Source organism: Salmo salar, chromosome 26, assembly GCF_965601325.2.
Source record: "Salmo salar chromosome 26, fSalSal1, whole genome shotgun sequence".
NCBI lineage: Eukaryota > Metazoa > Chordata > Actinopteri > Salmoniformes > Salmonidae > Salmo > Salmo salar.
In genome coordinates, this window is record NC_138316.1 from 20,557,943 (window position 1) to 20,574,696 (window position 16,754).

The window sequence follows — 16,754 nt, forward strand, 5'->3', positions numbered from 1 at the left end:
TAGAATAGTACCTGGTCCTCTCCCTTCATAAATGGCCAAATGTAACAAAGCTTTTTTTCTGTTTCAGTCCATCAACAAAGCCATCGTGAAGGTTCATCAAGAGTTTAATATTGGCGTGTTGGATATCTATGGATTTGAAATATTCCAAGTAAGTTTTCTGTAGATTTGCCCTTTTATGTTTTGTGATTTACATATGGAAATCATAGCATAAGGTAATACATGGTCACTACTTCTCAGTAATCATAGTAAAGTTTGGGTAGTTAAACAGCTTAAAGACAGAGGATCAGCCTGATTTTGTAAAGTGTCTGGATTATGTCCCATCTCTTGATTGGGACAGCATTCTTTAATGGACCTTTCTAATCTGATTAGCTGTTTGTTTAGGTTGCATTATTTGGGGTCTCACTGATGCCCCCTGAAAAGGATTGGCCTTGATTAAATAATGAAACGGGACAGCTTCTGTGTCGTAGCGTGGCTACAGTCTCAAACCATGATGTACCTGTCCTCTTGATACCTAACATGAGCTAATGTAAAGCTGTAAGTTTAGATAGCATACAGCTGTTATCTAAACAGTTTGGTTGGGTCCGTCCACAGTCCTTATGTTAATACACAGGCCTATTACTAACAAAGCACAGAGAAAATAAACCTCCTGTGTTAGTGCTCAGATGGCCTGAAATGGGATATATATAAAACATTAGTCTCAAGTCCCAGGTCTATTGTGGTGTAAAGTATTGTGTAGATGTTTTCCTCCAGCCACACCAGGCTGACTGGTAGATATCCTCACCTCATAAACATGGCCCATTCAGGAAGCCCAGAGGAGTTCCCCAGCTCTCGGTGTCCGTACGGATGACTTCACTCTCACAGCCTCTCTGGTTTATCACTAACACACCATCTCTTTCTGTGTAGAAAAATGGCTTTGAGCAGTTCTGCATCAACTTTGTGAATGAGAAACTGCAGCAGATCTTCATTGAGCTCACGCTTAAAGCTGAGCAGGTAATGTTTTGGGCTTTTCTTTTTTGTCATTGTTCTCACACCTTTTCACCAGCAGAAGCTACTTGTATCATGTTTAAGTAGAGAATCATCGTCAGACCAGTCACTCTCACCCCCCCTCTCTCTCTAGGAGGAGTATGTACAAGAAGGCATCCGGTGGACTCCTATCGAATACTTTAACAACAAGATTGTCTGCGATCTCATTGAGAGCAAACTGGTAAGCAGAGTCCCCAGTGCCCACTATTAATTTAATGCACACCTTGAAGTCACATATAAATGGGATAACAGGAAACAGTTGTGAGACTGCTTTAGATAGATCTGTAGTTTGTTATGCCTGCCATCTTAATGCTCCAAATAAGAGCAAACACTCTGCCAATTGAGTTACAGTAGGGCCACTGAAGCCTCCCCACTCTTCCCATGACCGGCAGTCTAACATCCTCAAACGTGCCGACATGCCTCTTAATTTGATTTATCCGTCCCGCTGAGAGGCTTAATCCATGAAATCCACAACAAGGGCGACCCTTAAACAAGCTGAGATCTGAGGCAGCCAAGCAGGGAGTCTGTGTCCAGTCTCTGACTCCTCTGTTTTAGACCAAGCCCAGTTGGCTACATCTGTGACTGTGTCAAATTTACCAGAGCTTCATTTACACTAGTGACAGAAACCTGTGTTCTCTGTTTGTGACTTTGCCACAACTAAAGAGCCAGAGACACTGCAACTACTGTCCCTAGTTAAGGCTACTGGCCGCCGTGTCCACACAGCATGGAGCCAGATAGGGCAGCAGCTGTGTGTGTGTGTGTGTGTGTGTTGTGATGACATTATTCAGTGTGTGGGTGTGTGATGTTCTGGGATGCAACGCGGTAGCTAATTGTAAATTGGCTCTGCTGTTATGCTTTGAGCTGGTGGAGTACACAACGAATACTGTAACCCATGTTTATCACTTTAGCCTATCCATGACATTGACATGACATGTATTTATGTGGAATTCAGAAAGAGTGTCTAGTGTGTGGAGAAAGTTGGCATTGTCAGTTGTAATCAAGATGGTCATGGGGGATATGTTCATGTTTTAGATCTGATGTCGTGGCTGAGGTTATTCTCTGTGCTCATCTCTTTGGTTCTCCTCCCAGAACCCCCCTGGCATCATGAGCATCCTGGATGACGTGTGTGCCACCATGCACGCGGTGGGCGAGGGGGCAGACCAGACCATGCTGCAGAAGCTGAGGGTGGCCATCAACTCCCATGAACACTTCAACAGCTGGAACCAAGGCTTCATCATCCACCACTATGCTGGCAAGGTCTGCAACACTGCAGTATACCTCTTTTCTCCTCTCCTTATCCCTCTCTTCTCTCATCTCTCATCTCTCTCCCTATCTTTCTCTCATTCTGTCTTTCACACATGTCATCTCTTTCTCTTTTTCCAGTCCTTTTCTCACTCTTTCTCAATTTCTCTCACCCTTTCATTCTCATGGTCTGTGCTGTGTGCTTCAGATGTGTTTGGGTCTCAGCCTGGTACACTCTGCACGCCACAAGTCCTAATGAACCATGTCATAATGGCTTGGAGGGGTCCTGGACCTAAGTCATCATGGCTTAGAACATTCCTACAGTACCACCCCAGACTATAGTGGCTATACCGATGATCTGTACACACTCTATGTATATGAAGCTGTAGTTGGGAAGCAAGCTTAAAAATGTAACATTGGTGGTCTTGCAGAGAACCTGTCATCAATCGATTCTCTTTTGTCAATGAATTCTTTGTTGTTGCCCTTAACATTCTCTCAGTTAATTTTGATAGAGCACCTGGACTGAGCTGAGGGTACTAACTGCTATCTGAATGGGTTAACTGTGTGCTGTGATCGTCACTAACCCTCTAACATCTCTCCTCCAGGTGTCCTACGACGCAGAGGGCTTCTGTGAGAGGAACCGTGACGTCCTCTTCAGTGACCTCATCGAGTTGATGCAAAGCAGCGAAATGTAAGTCACTCATCACTTATGCAAGCATTAGAGAGCATATGCAGCTAGCTGTTCTTTCTGAGACTGGGCTGAGCATTTTGTTTAGAAATCCACAAAGAGAGATCTTCTATTATGGTGTATATGAATGGATGCATCTGAAGGAGACTTGTAGATTACTAGTGCAGCTGGAAAAGGCAGATCAATAGGCGTGTGCAGGGCTGGAGGTGCTCTCCCCTCTCTTGGGGGTTTGGTCAGGACTTCTAAGGTCTGGCGAGTGTCTCACTATCTCCTTAGGGAGCCGCATTGAGGAGTAGACTCCCCTGCCCGTCTTGTGCGTTCCTGGGCCTCCTTTGAGCCGCCAGTGGCCATCTGTGCAAACAGCCTCCACAGCCTCTAAAGCCCTTTTGTGTGTAGCCTGCAGGGGGGGCTGCACGGTGGGCCATGCCAAGAACCCAAAACCTCATTCAGACACGTGATCTCAGACCCCCCCCCCCCCCCCCCCCCCCCCCCCCCCCCACACACACACACACACACACACACACACAGACACAAATGTGTGGAGGGAAAGGAGCCTCATTCCTTAGCGCAGCAGGTCTGCTCAGAGAAGAAAGAAAATATCATTATAGTAAGCTGGACATTGTTAGCGTGCTGCTGGTCCATCTGCACACACAGTCCACTGATCCTCCCTTATGTCCCCATGGCCTTCATTCAAAAGTTTAAGACCAGACAAATACTCATGCAGGGAAAGATGGTAGCTCTCATGTGTAAACGTTTGCACATTCTGCGTCCTGACAGTCCCTGCATTTGTTTTTACTTGACTTGTATGTTTGTCAACAACAAATAAATAATTCCTTAAGCAGTAGATTTCTTGAACTTGAACCTTGTTGTTATTTACAACAGGTTTATTTGAGGACTGCAAAATGAGCACTTTGAGCACTTCAAGTGATAAACAGAAAGGTTGAGATCAGAACTGTTCTTGAGGTTTTGGAATGCTGGCAACTATGTGCTACATTCTGACCAGCACACATCCATCATGGGTTTAGAGGCCATGTTGTGAGTGAGGACATTCTGACTGTAGCATGATTAAAAGGAATGAATATAAAGAAAATACCATATTTGCTGGTATAACTTTCCAGTCACAGTGCAATAAAAATGCACATTTTCGAGGAAGTAAATGTCACAGTTTGGCAGGAGAGCAGCTAAAAACCACAGTTATTCAAACTTCAGCTCAGTTCCCTGAAGCTAAACAACAATGTGAGCTGAGCCACTGGCAGCCAGCTCAGAGATTCCACAGACCTGAGTTTGCTGCTTCTAAGGAAACTAAAGTGGAGAACAGTCTTAGCCTGGTCTTCTATATATGTTACCAATGTTGTCTACCAGTCCTTATTACACCTGGTTCTCCTCTACAGAGCTTTCATCAGGGCCCTGTTTCCAGATAACCTCAACGCCGAAAAGAAAGGCCGGCCGACGACAGCGGGCAGTAAAATCAAGGTGTGTTGAGCAGCTGTGAGACGTGTGTTTGTACGCCGTACATCAGTGACATGGGTGTATCTATGGGCCACGCGCCTACCTGACCTTATCACTTTCTGTCAGGTGCAAATCCAGAGCCTGCGGATGAAAAGCTCATTCACTCCAGTGTTGTTTTAGTGTCGTCGCTGTGTTCTCGTGATGACAGTTTTAATCAGGGTTCAGGTTCTCTCTCTGACACCCATCAGTATCTTTCAAGCACAAAGATACCACCTTGTAATCAGTCTCGTCTGTGCTGTGTCCCTGAACGCTACAGCTTGGATTACAAACAGGGATTCAAAAACAACATGTAGATACAGTTGATATGTTTTAAACACAAACTATTCTTCATCCTCTCCCTCCTCCTCTTCTTCCTCCTCTTTCTCCGTTCAGAAACAAGCGAATGACCTGGTCCAGACGCTGATGAAGTGCACCCCTCACTACATCCGCTGCATCAAACCCAACGAGACCAAGAAGCCCAAGGACTGGGAGGAGAGCCGGTGAGTGTCTGAACACTGAAATGTCAGGGAACAGCAAAATACATAGTCTTTGAAATGTGTGTCAAACTAAACCGTTTTTTTACTACATCATTTACAGTCCGTTCTGGAGATTGCCAATTGATATTAACAACTCAATGTTGTTAGGTCTGCTTGGTGAATCACTCACTGGTATTGTATTTCCCTGTTCTGGCCTCTTTAAGACTGCGTGATGGAGGAAGTCTCTGAGACACTCTTACACTAACTCCCTCTGTTTTTCCTTCCCGCTCTTTCTTCCCTGGCTGGGTACGAGATGTACTGATGCAGAGTGCTGTGTTGTTTGGGCCTAATGGCCTTCCTTTTGTGAGCAGCAGTGAGCTGGGCTCAGGCTCAGGCCGGACTGCCTAATTAGCACCGGAACTGCTGTTTTCACAGGAAGCCTGGGTGCATAAAGAGATTCTTTAGTTTCTTACAGTATCCTTAGTGTTGGAAAATATAAATTACTTTATAGCCCCACCATAAGGTTCATTATAAAATACAATTATCTATTTAGATTTATCTTAGAAATGGAGGTAGGTAGATGCTGACAGATGAACATCTTCACTGCTATATCTTTGTGGTGAAGGGTTGGTTGAGGCATCTGACCAACCTTCATACATCCCAGCCAGACTGACCCTGTATTCCCCTCTCTCTCTTCTTTCCTCAGGGTAAAGCACCAAGTGGAGTACCTGGGCCTGAAGGAGAACATCAGGGTGAGGCGTGCTGGCTATGCCTACCGCAGAGTCTTCAGGAAGTTCCTCAACAGGTAAGGCCCTTCCTTCTGGGGGAAGAGTGGCATAAAGGAATGAATGAATTCACACTTTCAGTGTAAATCAAATCAAATTGTATAGGTCACATACACGTGTTTAGCAGATGTTATTGCGGGTGTAGCGAAATGCTTGTGCTTCTAGTTCTGACAGTGCAGTAGTATCTAACAAGTAATATCTAACAATTTCACAACATATACCCAATACACACAAATCTAAGTAAAGGAATGGAATTAAGAATATATATATGTATGAGTCACTTTCGTGTGACACGATCTGCCCTTCCCCCCCAGAATGACAGCGGTTGGTTTTGTATGCTCCTATCCCAGTCGGCAGTATAGGGTAGGGCGGTCTCTCTCTCATCTCTCTCAGGAAAAGGACACAGGGTCGGCATTTGCAGGCAATCAGGAAGTGCTCACTTTGCTAATATTCGTGTTGGCAGGCTCGAAGGAACAGGCTGTGTGCTGAGCCTCCTGATGAGAACTACTGCTATAGAACACAGGGAGAGCTCAGGGCTTCTGTTGTAGGCTTTACTGTATCATACACATACTGTATAAGAGTCATTGTGAAAAAGCAAGGCAGAGTTTAGAGTTTGGTTATTGTATTGTTAGACTTGTGGTGAATGTATTTTCTTAATGCGCCCCAGACCTCTTTCTTCTCCCTTGCATCATATAGGACAGAGATAGCAATAGTATACCGCTCCTTTACATTTGGCATAGGCCTTACTTTGCTCACTCACTTAATCCCTCACAAATGCTGCAACAACATGTCCAAAATTCAAAAGGAGGGTTTGGTTGTGTATTTTTCTCTCAATCTCCCTCTCTCCTCTTTGTCTTCATCTAATTATCTCTCACTCTCTCCCTCGTTATGTTCCTCAGGTATGCCATCCTGACTAAGGAGTCGTGGCCTACATGGCGTGGAGATGAGAAGCAGGGTGTTCTTCATCTCCTACGTGCAGTCAACATGGACCAGGACCAGTTCCAGCTTGGACGCACAAAGGTCTTCATCAAAGCACCTGAGTCGGTAAGACCACCCCTCTCTGACCTGCCTACATACATTTAGACCACACCTCTCTGACCTGCCTACATACATTTAGACCACACCTCTCTGACCTGCCTAAATACATTTAGACCACCCCTCTCTGACCTGCCTACATACATTTAGACCACCCCTCTCTGACCTGCCTACATACATTTAGACCACACCTCTCTGACCTGCCTACATACATTTAGACCACACCTCTCTGACCTGCCTAAATACATTTAGACCACCCCTCTCTGACCTGCCTACATACATTTAAACCACACCTCTCTGACCTGCCTACATACATTTAGACCACCCCTCTCTGACCTGCCTACATACATTTAGACCACACCTCTCTGACCTGCCTACATACATTTAGACCACACCTCTCTGACCTGCCTAAATACATTTAGACCACCCCTCTCTGACCTGCCTACATACATTTAAACCACCCCTCTCTGACCTGCCTACATACATTTAGACCACCCCTCTTTGACCTGCCTACATACATTTAGACCACACGTCTCTGACCTGACTACATACATTTAGGCCACACCTCTCTGACCTGCCTACATACATTTAGACCACACCTCTCTGACCTGCCTACATACATTTAGACCACCCCTCTCTGACCTGCCTACATACATTTAGACCACCCCTCTTTGACCTGCCTACATACATTTAGACCACACCTCTCTGACCTGCCTACATACATTTAGACCACACCTCTCTGACCTGCCTACATACATTTAGACCACACCTCTCTGACCGCCCCTGTACCACCAACCTGCCTTCATCCAAATTAAAATGCCACCTACCTAACGTTCTTCTAACAGGTTAGAACAGGCGTAGAATTAGATCGCTCATAGGCTACAGGCTGCCATGGTGTTGTTGACATGTGCGTTGGCATGCAATAATTCTGTTGTCAGGGAGAGAAATCCAAGACTCAAGAGTTTTTAGACTGATCACCATAAAAGGTTGTAGTATTCAGGAACATGTCAGTATATGTGTGATTGGGGAGCAGGAAGGAGGGGGTTAGACCAGCTCTGGTGCCCACGTTAGAGCTGTTGAGTCAACACTACACTGGAACTCATACACCAGTGCGAGTCTGTGGTCAAGGAGGTGGTGGGACATTGGAGGGTTTTTTCCAGGTTTCCAGTTTTTTCCACCGTAACTGCACTTTTTCCCACTGCTCCAATGAAAGCCGTGCTTGTGGCTAGCCCGTGAGATCACTTATTGACATCTGTACACACATACATGAAGATACATTACATAGTCCTGAATCAGGCCTGGTATGATTCCAGCAGCAGACTGCCAAGTTCCCCATCCCCCCTTCCCCCACATTGCCCTCCTGAGCCCATGCGACTGAGGTGTGCTTATGAAACACAAATAACACACAGGGGCGGACCCTGCGATTACCCAGCTGCCAGGCTTCTCAAAACAAACCTCCCTCTGATAAGATGCTGACACAAAGTCATTAGTTCATGGCTAAAGCATTTTTTTTCTCTTCATGCAATTAGATGACATAGTTTGAGTCCAGGCCAAGAGTAGAATCACTCTCTCTTCAGAGTAGACGGTTAGCCCTGTGAGACACTGTCTGTCAGAGGTGTCACACTGTCAGGTGCTGCTTAGAGTTAAAGGTCTGGATGGCTTAAACACACTCCCAGCCCAGATGAAACACTGGCTCCGCAGTCTCTTTAACAGTCATCTCCTTCCTTTCATAGTCATTCATATCCTCACTATAGTTTTTTTCCCCATTTCCTTATAACATGTATAAAACATTATTTTCGTTAAATCAATCATACTTTTTGTTCTATTATGAACTTACTACTCGTACTTGTTTTTTTTTTGTTTGTTTTTTTTAAAATCTTAAACTTAACATTTTTGATCGATATTGTTATTTACTACATTGTTGATGAGCGTTGAGGAGCGTGTGCATGTGACCAATACACTTGGATTTGATTTGACATTCAGATCTAGTTTGAATGTGTTTAGTAACTAAAGGGTAATTTGATGTAAAGTGATAGGACATGAGCGAGCCTGTGTGGCCTGTGGCAGGGGTGTGGCAGTGCAAGGGGTGTGGCAGTGCCAGGGCTGCATTGGGCACGTGTGAGTGGGCATGATGTTTAGTCTGGGACAGGGGTGGGGAGATTTGATGCTGGGTGTCTGGGGGGCCATCAGGAAATGAGAGGGAGGTAGCTGAGCCAGGGTGGGCTTAGGACTTGATGGCCCACCCACCCATAGTACTGTTACTATCTGGACTCATGGGTCTGGACATTGGAGAAAATAGCGTATTAGGCAAGGCTCCTTCCACTGGATGGCTTATCTATCCATAACCCATTTAGTCAAAGTGTTATCCAAACAGTCCATCTTTCGCTTTGGAGAGAACATTATATTGTTATGCTATTATATACTCATAGGAATCTGAAAAAACCTGACAACTTGGAATTGTGGTTTGTATATTCAGATTTCTTCAGGCATTAACAGTATGTCTGTACAGTCATCCCTGTCATTGTATTTGGGTGTGTCTACTAATATATGAGGTATGCCCAGTATGTTTTGCTTTCACAGGTTGTTCAGGTATAAATGTTTTCATATCTGTGCCTCTCTCTACAGCTCTTCCTGTTGGAGGAGACAAGGGAACGTAAGTTTGACAGCCATGCCAGGGCCATCCAGAAAGCCTGGCGCAAGTATGTGGCCCGCAAGAAGTACGTTCAGATGAGGGAGGAAGGTGAGTGACAATCACTTTTTGAAAAAAACTAAATAGCCCAATCGTCATGACTAATATTAAAACTTAGATGTGAAATAGTATCAAGGTTCTGGTCTAATGCTTCTGAAAATGAACTGAATTGAGACTGTATGTATGCATTCTTGTCTGACTGCCTGTCTCTGTGTGTCCGTCCCCAGCCTCTGACCTGCTGGTGAACAGGAAGGAGAGGAGGAGACACAGCCTCAACAGGAACTTTGTGGGGGACTACCTCGGTATGGACGACAGGCCTGAGCTACGACAGTTCCTGGCCAAGAGGGAAAAGATTGACTTCGCTGACAAAGTCACAAAATACGACCGCCGCTTCAAAGTGGGTGTCTTGAGCAGCAGAATTCTCTGTTTGTTTGTTTCTGATATTGTTAGTCCAATGACCATTTGTCTCCTCTCTGTCCATATGTGTTTCCAGGGCATTAAGAGAGACTTGATCCTGACCCCGAAGTGTATGTACCTGATTGGGAGAGAAAAGGTGAAGCAGGGCCCTGAGAAAGGTCAGGTGACCGAGGTACTGAAGAGGCGGATTGATGTGGAGAAGATCCTGGCTGTGTCTCTCAGGTAAGACCCAGATATTATGACCCAGGTCCTAGGCGCCAGGAGAGGCTGGCAGGGTCTGCTTAGCCCCATACTGACTGTTTAGTGTTTATTCCCCTTAGGCAGTAAGAACACACAGTGAGTAGTATCAGACACAAGGCCTCGCAAAGTCAGCTAGTTAAAATGCAACACTTTCACCAGCGGTCACAAATAGATGCACAATGTACTGTACATAGAGACTATTGGTCTTGTCAGTGATGTCATCCAAACGGTTGTACATTCATGGTATCTGGGTTTCTGTATTTTCAAGTACAAAAGATACTACTCACTGGGTCTCAATAAGAAACTTGATAAACAGTTCAGGAATCAGTCCCCCATTACACATGAGATTGTTCTGTCAGCTCACAGAAACCCACCATGTTAAGCTACAGCTATATGCAGAAATGTAAAAGCTACAAAGTCTGGATGTACGATCACTCAAGTCCCCATGTTCCTTTAAATGTCACACATGGGGTATTACAAACATGGAAGAGATTCAAACCTCTTGTATATGTCTGCTCCTGTGTGTGTGTGGGTGTGTAAAGGCTATTTGAATACACATTCTCAACACAACTACATAGTACGCTTCAGAGTAATTATTTTATTCTACCTTTATGTTACCAGGCAGGTCAATTAAGAAGAAATTCTTATTTACAATGACGGCCATTTTGTTTTGTTGAAGTCACCAGTAAAGACAAATAATACTGACAGCATCAGCCCAGAGGTCAGGTCAGGTCAATTATTACGACCCACATTACTCTGTGACCCACTAAGCTTGACATTTGCATATAACCAGTGAGGAAAAAAGAAAGAAAACTTGACTGGTCAAAGCCGTGTTTAACACTCAACTAGACTGTGAGTGTAACTGTAGGACTTGTATTGTCATATAGCTTGTTGTTCAGTACTTATCTGTTTGAATGTTGCACATGATTTGCATGGGGTTTTGTTTTTGGTGGGGACATTGTAGAAGACTTTGTAGAGGCACAGACGTGGCTTTTGAGTCTGTGTGATTGAGTGGGGGGTTGTGGGTAATATGAACCAGGTGGTGCTGGGAGGGAAAGCAGGCATTGTAAAAAGCTCATTGGAGAAGACTTTAGTTCATTGAGGGGAACAGTGCATCGCTGTGTGAGTTGCAGGAACAGGTTTCCCTTTCTCCTTAGTTACCTGCTGCGTTGTCTCTCGCTGGTTATATGCAAATGTTAAACTTAGTGGGTCATGAAGTAATGTGGGTCGTAATAATTGACCTGACCTGACCTCTGGGCTGATGCTGTCAGTATTATTTGTCTTTACTGGTGACTTCAACAAAACAAAATGGCCGTCATCGTAAATAAGAATTTGTACTTAATTGACCTGCCTGGTAAAATAAAAGAATTCATCTGGAGCGTTTGGCGTTTACATGCAGATGTACTATGTTTTGTGACAATAGAATCGAATGTCAAATTCACAATCACTCTCCTCCAACATATCAGTTCAAACTTCAAATCAACTTTATTCATATCTGTCATATTACAGTTCATGTCACAAGGTTTCTCCCCAGTCCCAACTGATTGGTCTGTCCCTGTCCCTCAGCACGATGCAGGACGACCTGCTGATCCTGCATGAGCAGGAGTATGACAGCCTGCTGGAGTGCACCTTTAAGACCGAGTTCATCAGCCTGCTGGCCCGCAGGTTCGAGGAGAGGACCCAGAGGAAGCTGCCGCTCAAGTTTGGCACCACGTACGTGCTGTAAACACAAACATGCCTTTAAACAGACAGTGTGATATATGGGTGGAGTGGAAGTAGACAAAGCTTTGGTCAGCATGATTTACAATACTCTGGGGTTGTTCTGGAAACACTGCTTTTGATTTGGTACTGAGATAACGGATGACATTTCTCTGGCAGTTTCCAGTGGATGGTTTGAGTCAGTGGTTGTAAGGGAGATCTCTCTGCTCTGTCTCTCAGACTGGAGCTGAAGCTGAAGAAGGAGAACTGGGGTTTCCTGAGTGGAGGCGGCTCCAGACAGGTGATGTTTGTCCAGGGCCAGGGGGACGTGGCTGTCACAAAGCCCTCCAGTAAGACGCTGCAGGTCAGCATTGGAGCCGGTCTGCCCAAGAACACACGTGAGTATTACAGGAGTAGTGTGTACCATCCCGACACATCAGGATTCAATCGACATGGTGTTTTCTTAGTGTTGTCTGAAACATGCTGTTTACTGACTTAGAGTCCCTTTGTAGGTCCCACCAAGAAGAGCTTCACTCAGAGTCGCTCCAGCGTGTCCAGAACCCATCAGAACACTCCCACACGGGCTGCCCCTGGGCCTCCAGGTAGAATAATCATTAGCTGGTGTAGGCCTTCACCCCTGTACATAATAAAGCAGTTAGCAACACTTGATGACAACCATCTTCCTCTTTGTCACAGTTGCCCATCAGAATGGTGGTCCGAAAAACACCAACCACATGGCCAATCAGAGGAACGCCTCACAGCATTCCAATCAGAGGCCTCCGTCAACAGGCAATGGGTCCCGCCCCTTCCTGCCCAACAACGTCATTCTGAAGGAGAGAGGCAGCAGCCATCCTAAGCCCAACCAGCCAAATCTGGACTGTCTGAAGGTCCCCGACCAGGGTGCGGCAGGGTGAGTACTGGCATCAACAGCCCTGATTACCCCCCAATACAGAGCCCTAAGGACTGATAACTATAATGACTTACTATACAGATATGTTTGCTCTTACATAAACATGTAAATACTGAGGATGAGTATGGTGTGTAACATGGTGTGTATGAGGGTGTGTTTGTGTCAGTATGGTGCAGTGTTGTTTCAGTGTGTGAAAACACACACACACACACACACACACACACACACACACACACACACACACACACACACACACACACACACACACACACACACACACACACACACAGTGTCCTGCTGTAACTTGGATGATGTATTCCTTTATAGTAACGGAGGCACCCGGACAGCTTCGAATGGAGGAATGTGAGTCAGTGTTTGCGGTGTGTTGGGTGATGGTTCAGGCCTTAGCCAAGCCAGGCGCAGCTCACTGGCATGATGTGTATCTCTTCCTAGCTCTCCTGTAGCTAGATGCTCTCCTTCTTGCTTGTAGACATCTCTAACAGCTGATGTTGAATCAGAAGAAGGCAAAACCTATCATCTGATTGGATGAAACTACCGGAAAAAGTCTGAGCCCAGTAACATGCGTTATTTTGAGTTATTTTGCTCCAGAATTATACCTTCAAAGGCATGATATGGATTCCTGATATGGAATCTATTGTCATATAATATCGCTAGATCCCACTGCTTGCAAATTACTGGGCTTACTTTTTTCTCCCAAAATTGGGTCTGGTGTCAGTTAACACGGAAAACCTCCATTGGGTACATCTCAATGGTTTTGAGATATCCTGGATACATATCTTGGGGAAGCAAGATATTACTTTTTCATTGGTGATTCCTTTGGTGTGATAGTTTGCTTATTGGTTGACTTCGTGAAGGGGTTGTGTGTGTTTTTTCATCTCTAGCCTTCTCAAGTTAATTCACTGTATTTACAAACTACTTTCCAGTGTTTTATACTCCATACTACCATGTGGTGATTTCCAATGAGATTTACCCCCACACCATGGGGTTACCAGTGCTTTATGCTAACGTGAGCTCTAGTGTTATTGTGTTTCCACAATAACTAGTCTTTAGTATGACACTAAAGATTTGTGGTGCGCATAATCAACCACCTCTGCATCTTTCAAGACTATTGCTTTATGAGAAGGTGTTAAAGTTCACTGTTAGCCATTGTTATGTACTGTAAGTACCAGCTGAAAAGTACCCAGGGACTTGCATCGGCTCCAAGTCAGAGCAGGTCCGCCGGAGCCATGGCCCAGTGAGACACGGGTGCCGGCCCGCATAAATGGAAACAGAAAAGTCTGAGCCTTCTGGGTTAAACACTGGGGTAAATCCTAAATGGAAAGGCACCAATAGTGTTGTACTGAGACAAATCTATGGAATGGCCCGCCATCTTGTGGTGGAACTGTGCATATCAAATTCTATTTAGTCAGGTGTCTTTGAAAGAAACAATGGAGTAAGCACATACCAATCCAATAATAACTACCACAAACTCACATGGTATGTTCTTTTCATCCCAATATCGATAACTTCACATCCTTTGCTAAAGCCACACAATCACCAGCTTTCCTAATGACTGACTGTAGTGTTCTAGTCAGCCAGTAGAATAGTGTCACACTAATGAAGGATAGGAGACTTTCTTTTCTTTGATAACTAAGGCTCGCTCCTGTTGTCTTTCTCTTTATTCCTCAGTGTCCAAAGACAGTCAGTCAGTAGACCACCCCCAGGAGGGGGGCGACCCAAACCTGCCCCCAAACCCAAGCCCCAGGTGCCCCAGTGCAAAGCCCTTTATGCCTATGATGCTCAGGACACAGATGAGCTCAGCTTCAATGCAGACGACGTCATCGACATCATCAAGGAAGGTAATACACAGGAGGCAGAAATCACATCATCGCACAAAGGGAATTATTGGATTTTGTTTGGTGCTGGGTGCATAAAACATTTGTACTTTAACGCTTTCACACTTTAAAAGATGTAACAGTTTGGTCCCACTGTAAGCTAAGTTTCTTTCTTGATCAGATGCTTCTGGCTGGTGGACGGGGAGGCTACGGGCAAAGCAAGGCCTGTTCCCCAACAACTACGTCAGCAAGATCTAGGAGCTGCATGAATAACAGCTGACTGTCAATCACCCGGAGAGGAGTACACACCTCTACTGACTGGAGGAGATAGAGCTACCAAACAAAACGGATTTTGTGAGAGAAGAGAAACATATTTTTTTCACCACTCCTGCATTGTAGCCTTCTTCTGGATGTAACGTCCTGTTATTCTGGACAGACGAGTGTCAGGCTTGCAATGAAGTTCTATTTTTGAGGATCTGAGGACAATACTTTTGTCCAGGGGCAAATCGCTACACAATCCCTGTGAGCACTGAACAAAACTATTTATTGTATTTATATAGCTTTCTACATTCTCCCTCCCTTTTTCACTTCGCTATGGTTATAAGGTGATATTTTGGATGCATATAACATATGCATGATATGTGGAACCAGGTTGTAATTACATTTTTCATATTTCTAATTTTGGAAATGAAAGGGTTTCAACATGAATTCGGGGTTGTTTCCAAGAAGCCTCTGTTTCAGATAGTTGTTTAAAGGGGAGTTGTGCTGCTAAGCTGAATTTAGATGTATTGGCTATAAAAATCTATATGTTGACACAAGACATTTACATAAAATGGACATTTTAATAGTTCATTGCACTGTGATTTTATAAATGTCGGCAATGCATTTCACCAGAAAAACAATGATCAAATTTGTTTGATAACCAAGTGTTCAAAACAATGCAAATTGTTATTGGTCAGCTAAACAGATGCAATCACTTTTGGGAAAAGGAAATGCAGTGTAACTTTCAATAGGTAAATGTCTTCAGGAATCCCCTACTCTTATTTCCAAAATGAGTGATATCCCTAGAAATCTTGGGCCACAGTGTACTGTACTCTGTATTGTCTGTGGTTTATAAGCACTTTATCAGTAGCTACATGTATTAACTTGGACAGACTGGTTACTCCTGCCACAGCTAGTAATTCTTGGATATTTTGAAAGATTGCCAAACTAGTGATGGGCCTAGTTACCAGAGGATAATTTGTTTACATAGATCTAAAATGCATTATAAAAATTCTACCTATACTGTATGTACATCTCTTGACATTTAGGAATTGTCAGTACTGTGTTAAATTTCACTTAAATTGTATTTTCTACTCAATTCTGCTTTTGATTTTATTACATGTAGACTAGTGCACAGTATGGGTCATAAGACTATGGAATTTGTTCTCAGGTGAAAGTAAAGGAAGAATTCCATTGACCTCATGTTTTCTTGCTGGTTGGCACAGCTTTTGCATTCACACATTCCATTTATGACATCATTAAGGGCTGGATTCAATCCATATCACCAAAGTAGCTTGGAAGAGCCGTGTTCAAAAGGTGACTTCAGATTGAGCCGTCATGAAGCGTTTACCGTGAATGTAGTCTAATTGCGCTGTAGCAGATCAATATGGATTGATTAAAGCCCTAAAACAACTTGGACTTTTTTTTTTAACAGGCATAGTTTGTGGTCCTGTATGGTGGGAAACATGTGCATTATGGCAAATGAGTCTTAATGTACTAATGTAGTTACTCTGCATTTCATGTGATTTTGCATAAACACTGCCTCTTTCCCATCCTGCCCTAGCTGGACAGGCAATACTCTTTCCTTACTAATTACTCATAGCTTGGTCCCAGATGTTTGCAGTATTGCCAACTTTCCCAGTTGGTCATAAAGCATTGGCAAGACTACATGCTAACTGCAACATCCCAGGGCAGCTTGATAAAAGGTGCAGCCATTTGTTCAGGAACACAGGGCTGTAAACCCCTACAGTATGGTCAATTAAGAAGCTGTACATACCAATCAACTTGACCATAATTACTGTCCTTCATTTAGAAGAGGTAAAGGTACATGTCTTAATGAAATTCTGGCCCATACCATTGTAGCACAACTATTAGTTGTGTATGAAATACATTATACTCCTGTTCACATTTGGAGTGTTAGTACTTTGACTACAGGTGGTGTTTCACTCTTTGATACTCCATTAAGA

The 16,754-nt window shown here is 44.2% G+C and overlaps 1 protein-coding gene across 2 annotated transcripts in view; it reads left to right on the forward strand.

Moving 5' to 3' along the window:
• The window catches only part of LOC106587337 (unconventional myosin-Ie), a 52,734-nt gene extending 36,534 nt beyond the window's left edge, over positions 1-16,200 (forward strand). Inside the window, exons 11-29 of one of the 2 annotated variants that reach the window (XM_014175644.3) lie at positions 68-148; positions 904-990; positions 1,118-1,204; positions 2,113-2,280; positions 2,871-2,956; positions 4,345-4,426; positions 4,835-4,941; positions 5,624-5,722; positions 6,602-6,746; positions 9,363-9,477; positions 9,654-9,823; positions 9,920-10,065; positions 11,650-11,796; positions 12,022-12,179; positions 12,294-12,383; positions 12,478-12,691; positions 13,019-13,054; positions 14,381-14,550; positions 14,708-16,200. In XM_014175644.3, coding sequence (XP_014031119.3) covers positions 68-148; positions 904-990; positions 1,118-1,204; positions 2,113-2,280; positions 2,871-2,956; positions 4,345-4,426; positions 4,835-4,941; positions 5,624-5,722; positions 6,602-6,746; positions 9,363-9,477; positions 9,654-9,823; positions 9,920-10,065; positions 11,650-11,796; positions 12,022-12,179; positions 12,294-12,383; positions 12,478-12,691; positions 13,019-13,054; positions 14,381-14,550; positions 14,708-14,784 — 2,265 coding nt within the window. In that variant the 3' untranslated portion in view covers positions 14,785-16,200. The remainder of the gene's footprint in view (positions 1-67; positions 149-903; positions 991-1,117; positions 1,205-2,112; positions 2,281-2,870; positions 2,957-4,344; positions 4,427-4,834; positions 4,942-5,623; positions 5,723-6,601; positions 6,747-9,362; positions 9,478-9,653; positions 9,824-9,919; positions 10,066-11,649; positions 11,797-12,021; positions 12,180-12,293; positions 12,384-12,477; positions 12,692-13,018; positions 13,055-14,380; positions 14,551-14,707) is intronic. The other variant, XM_014175645.3, reaches the window with a different exon arrangement.
• The last annotated feature ends 554 nt before the right edge of the window (positions 16,201-16,754 follow it).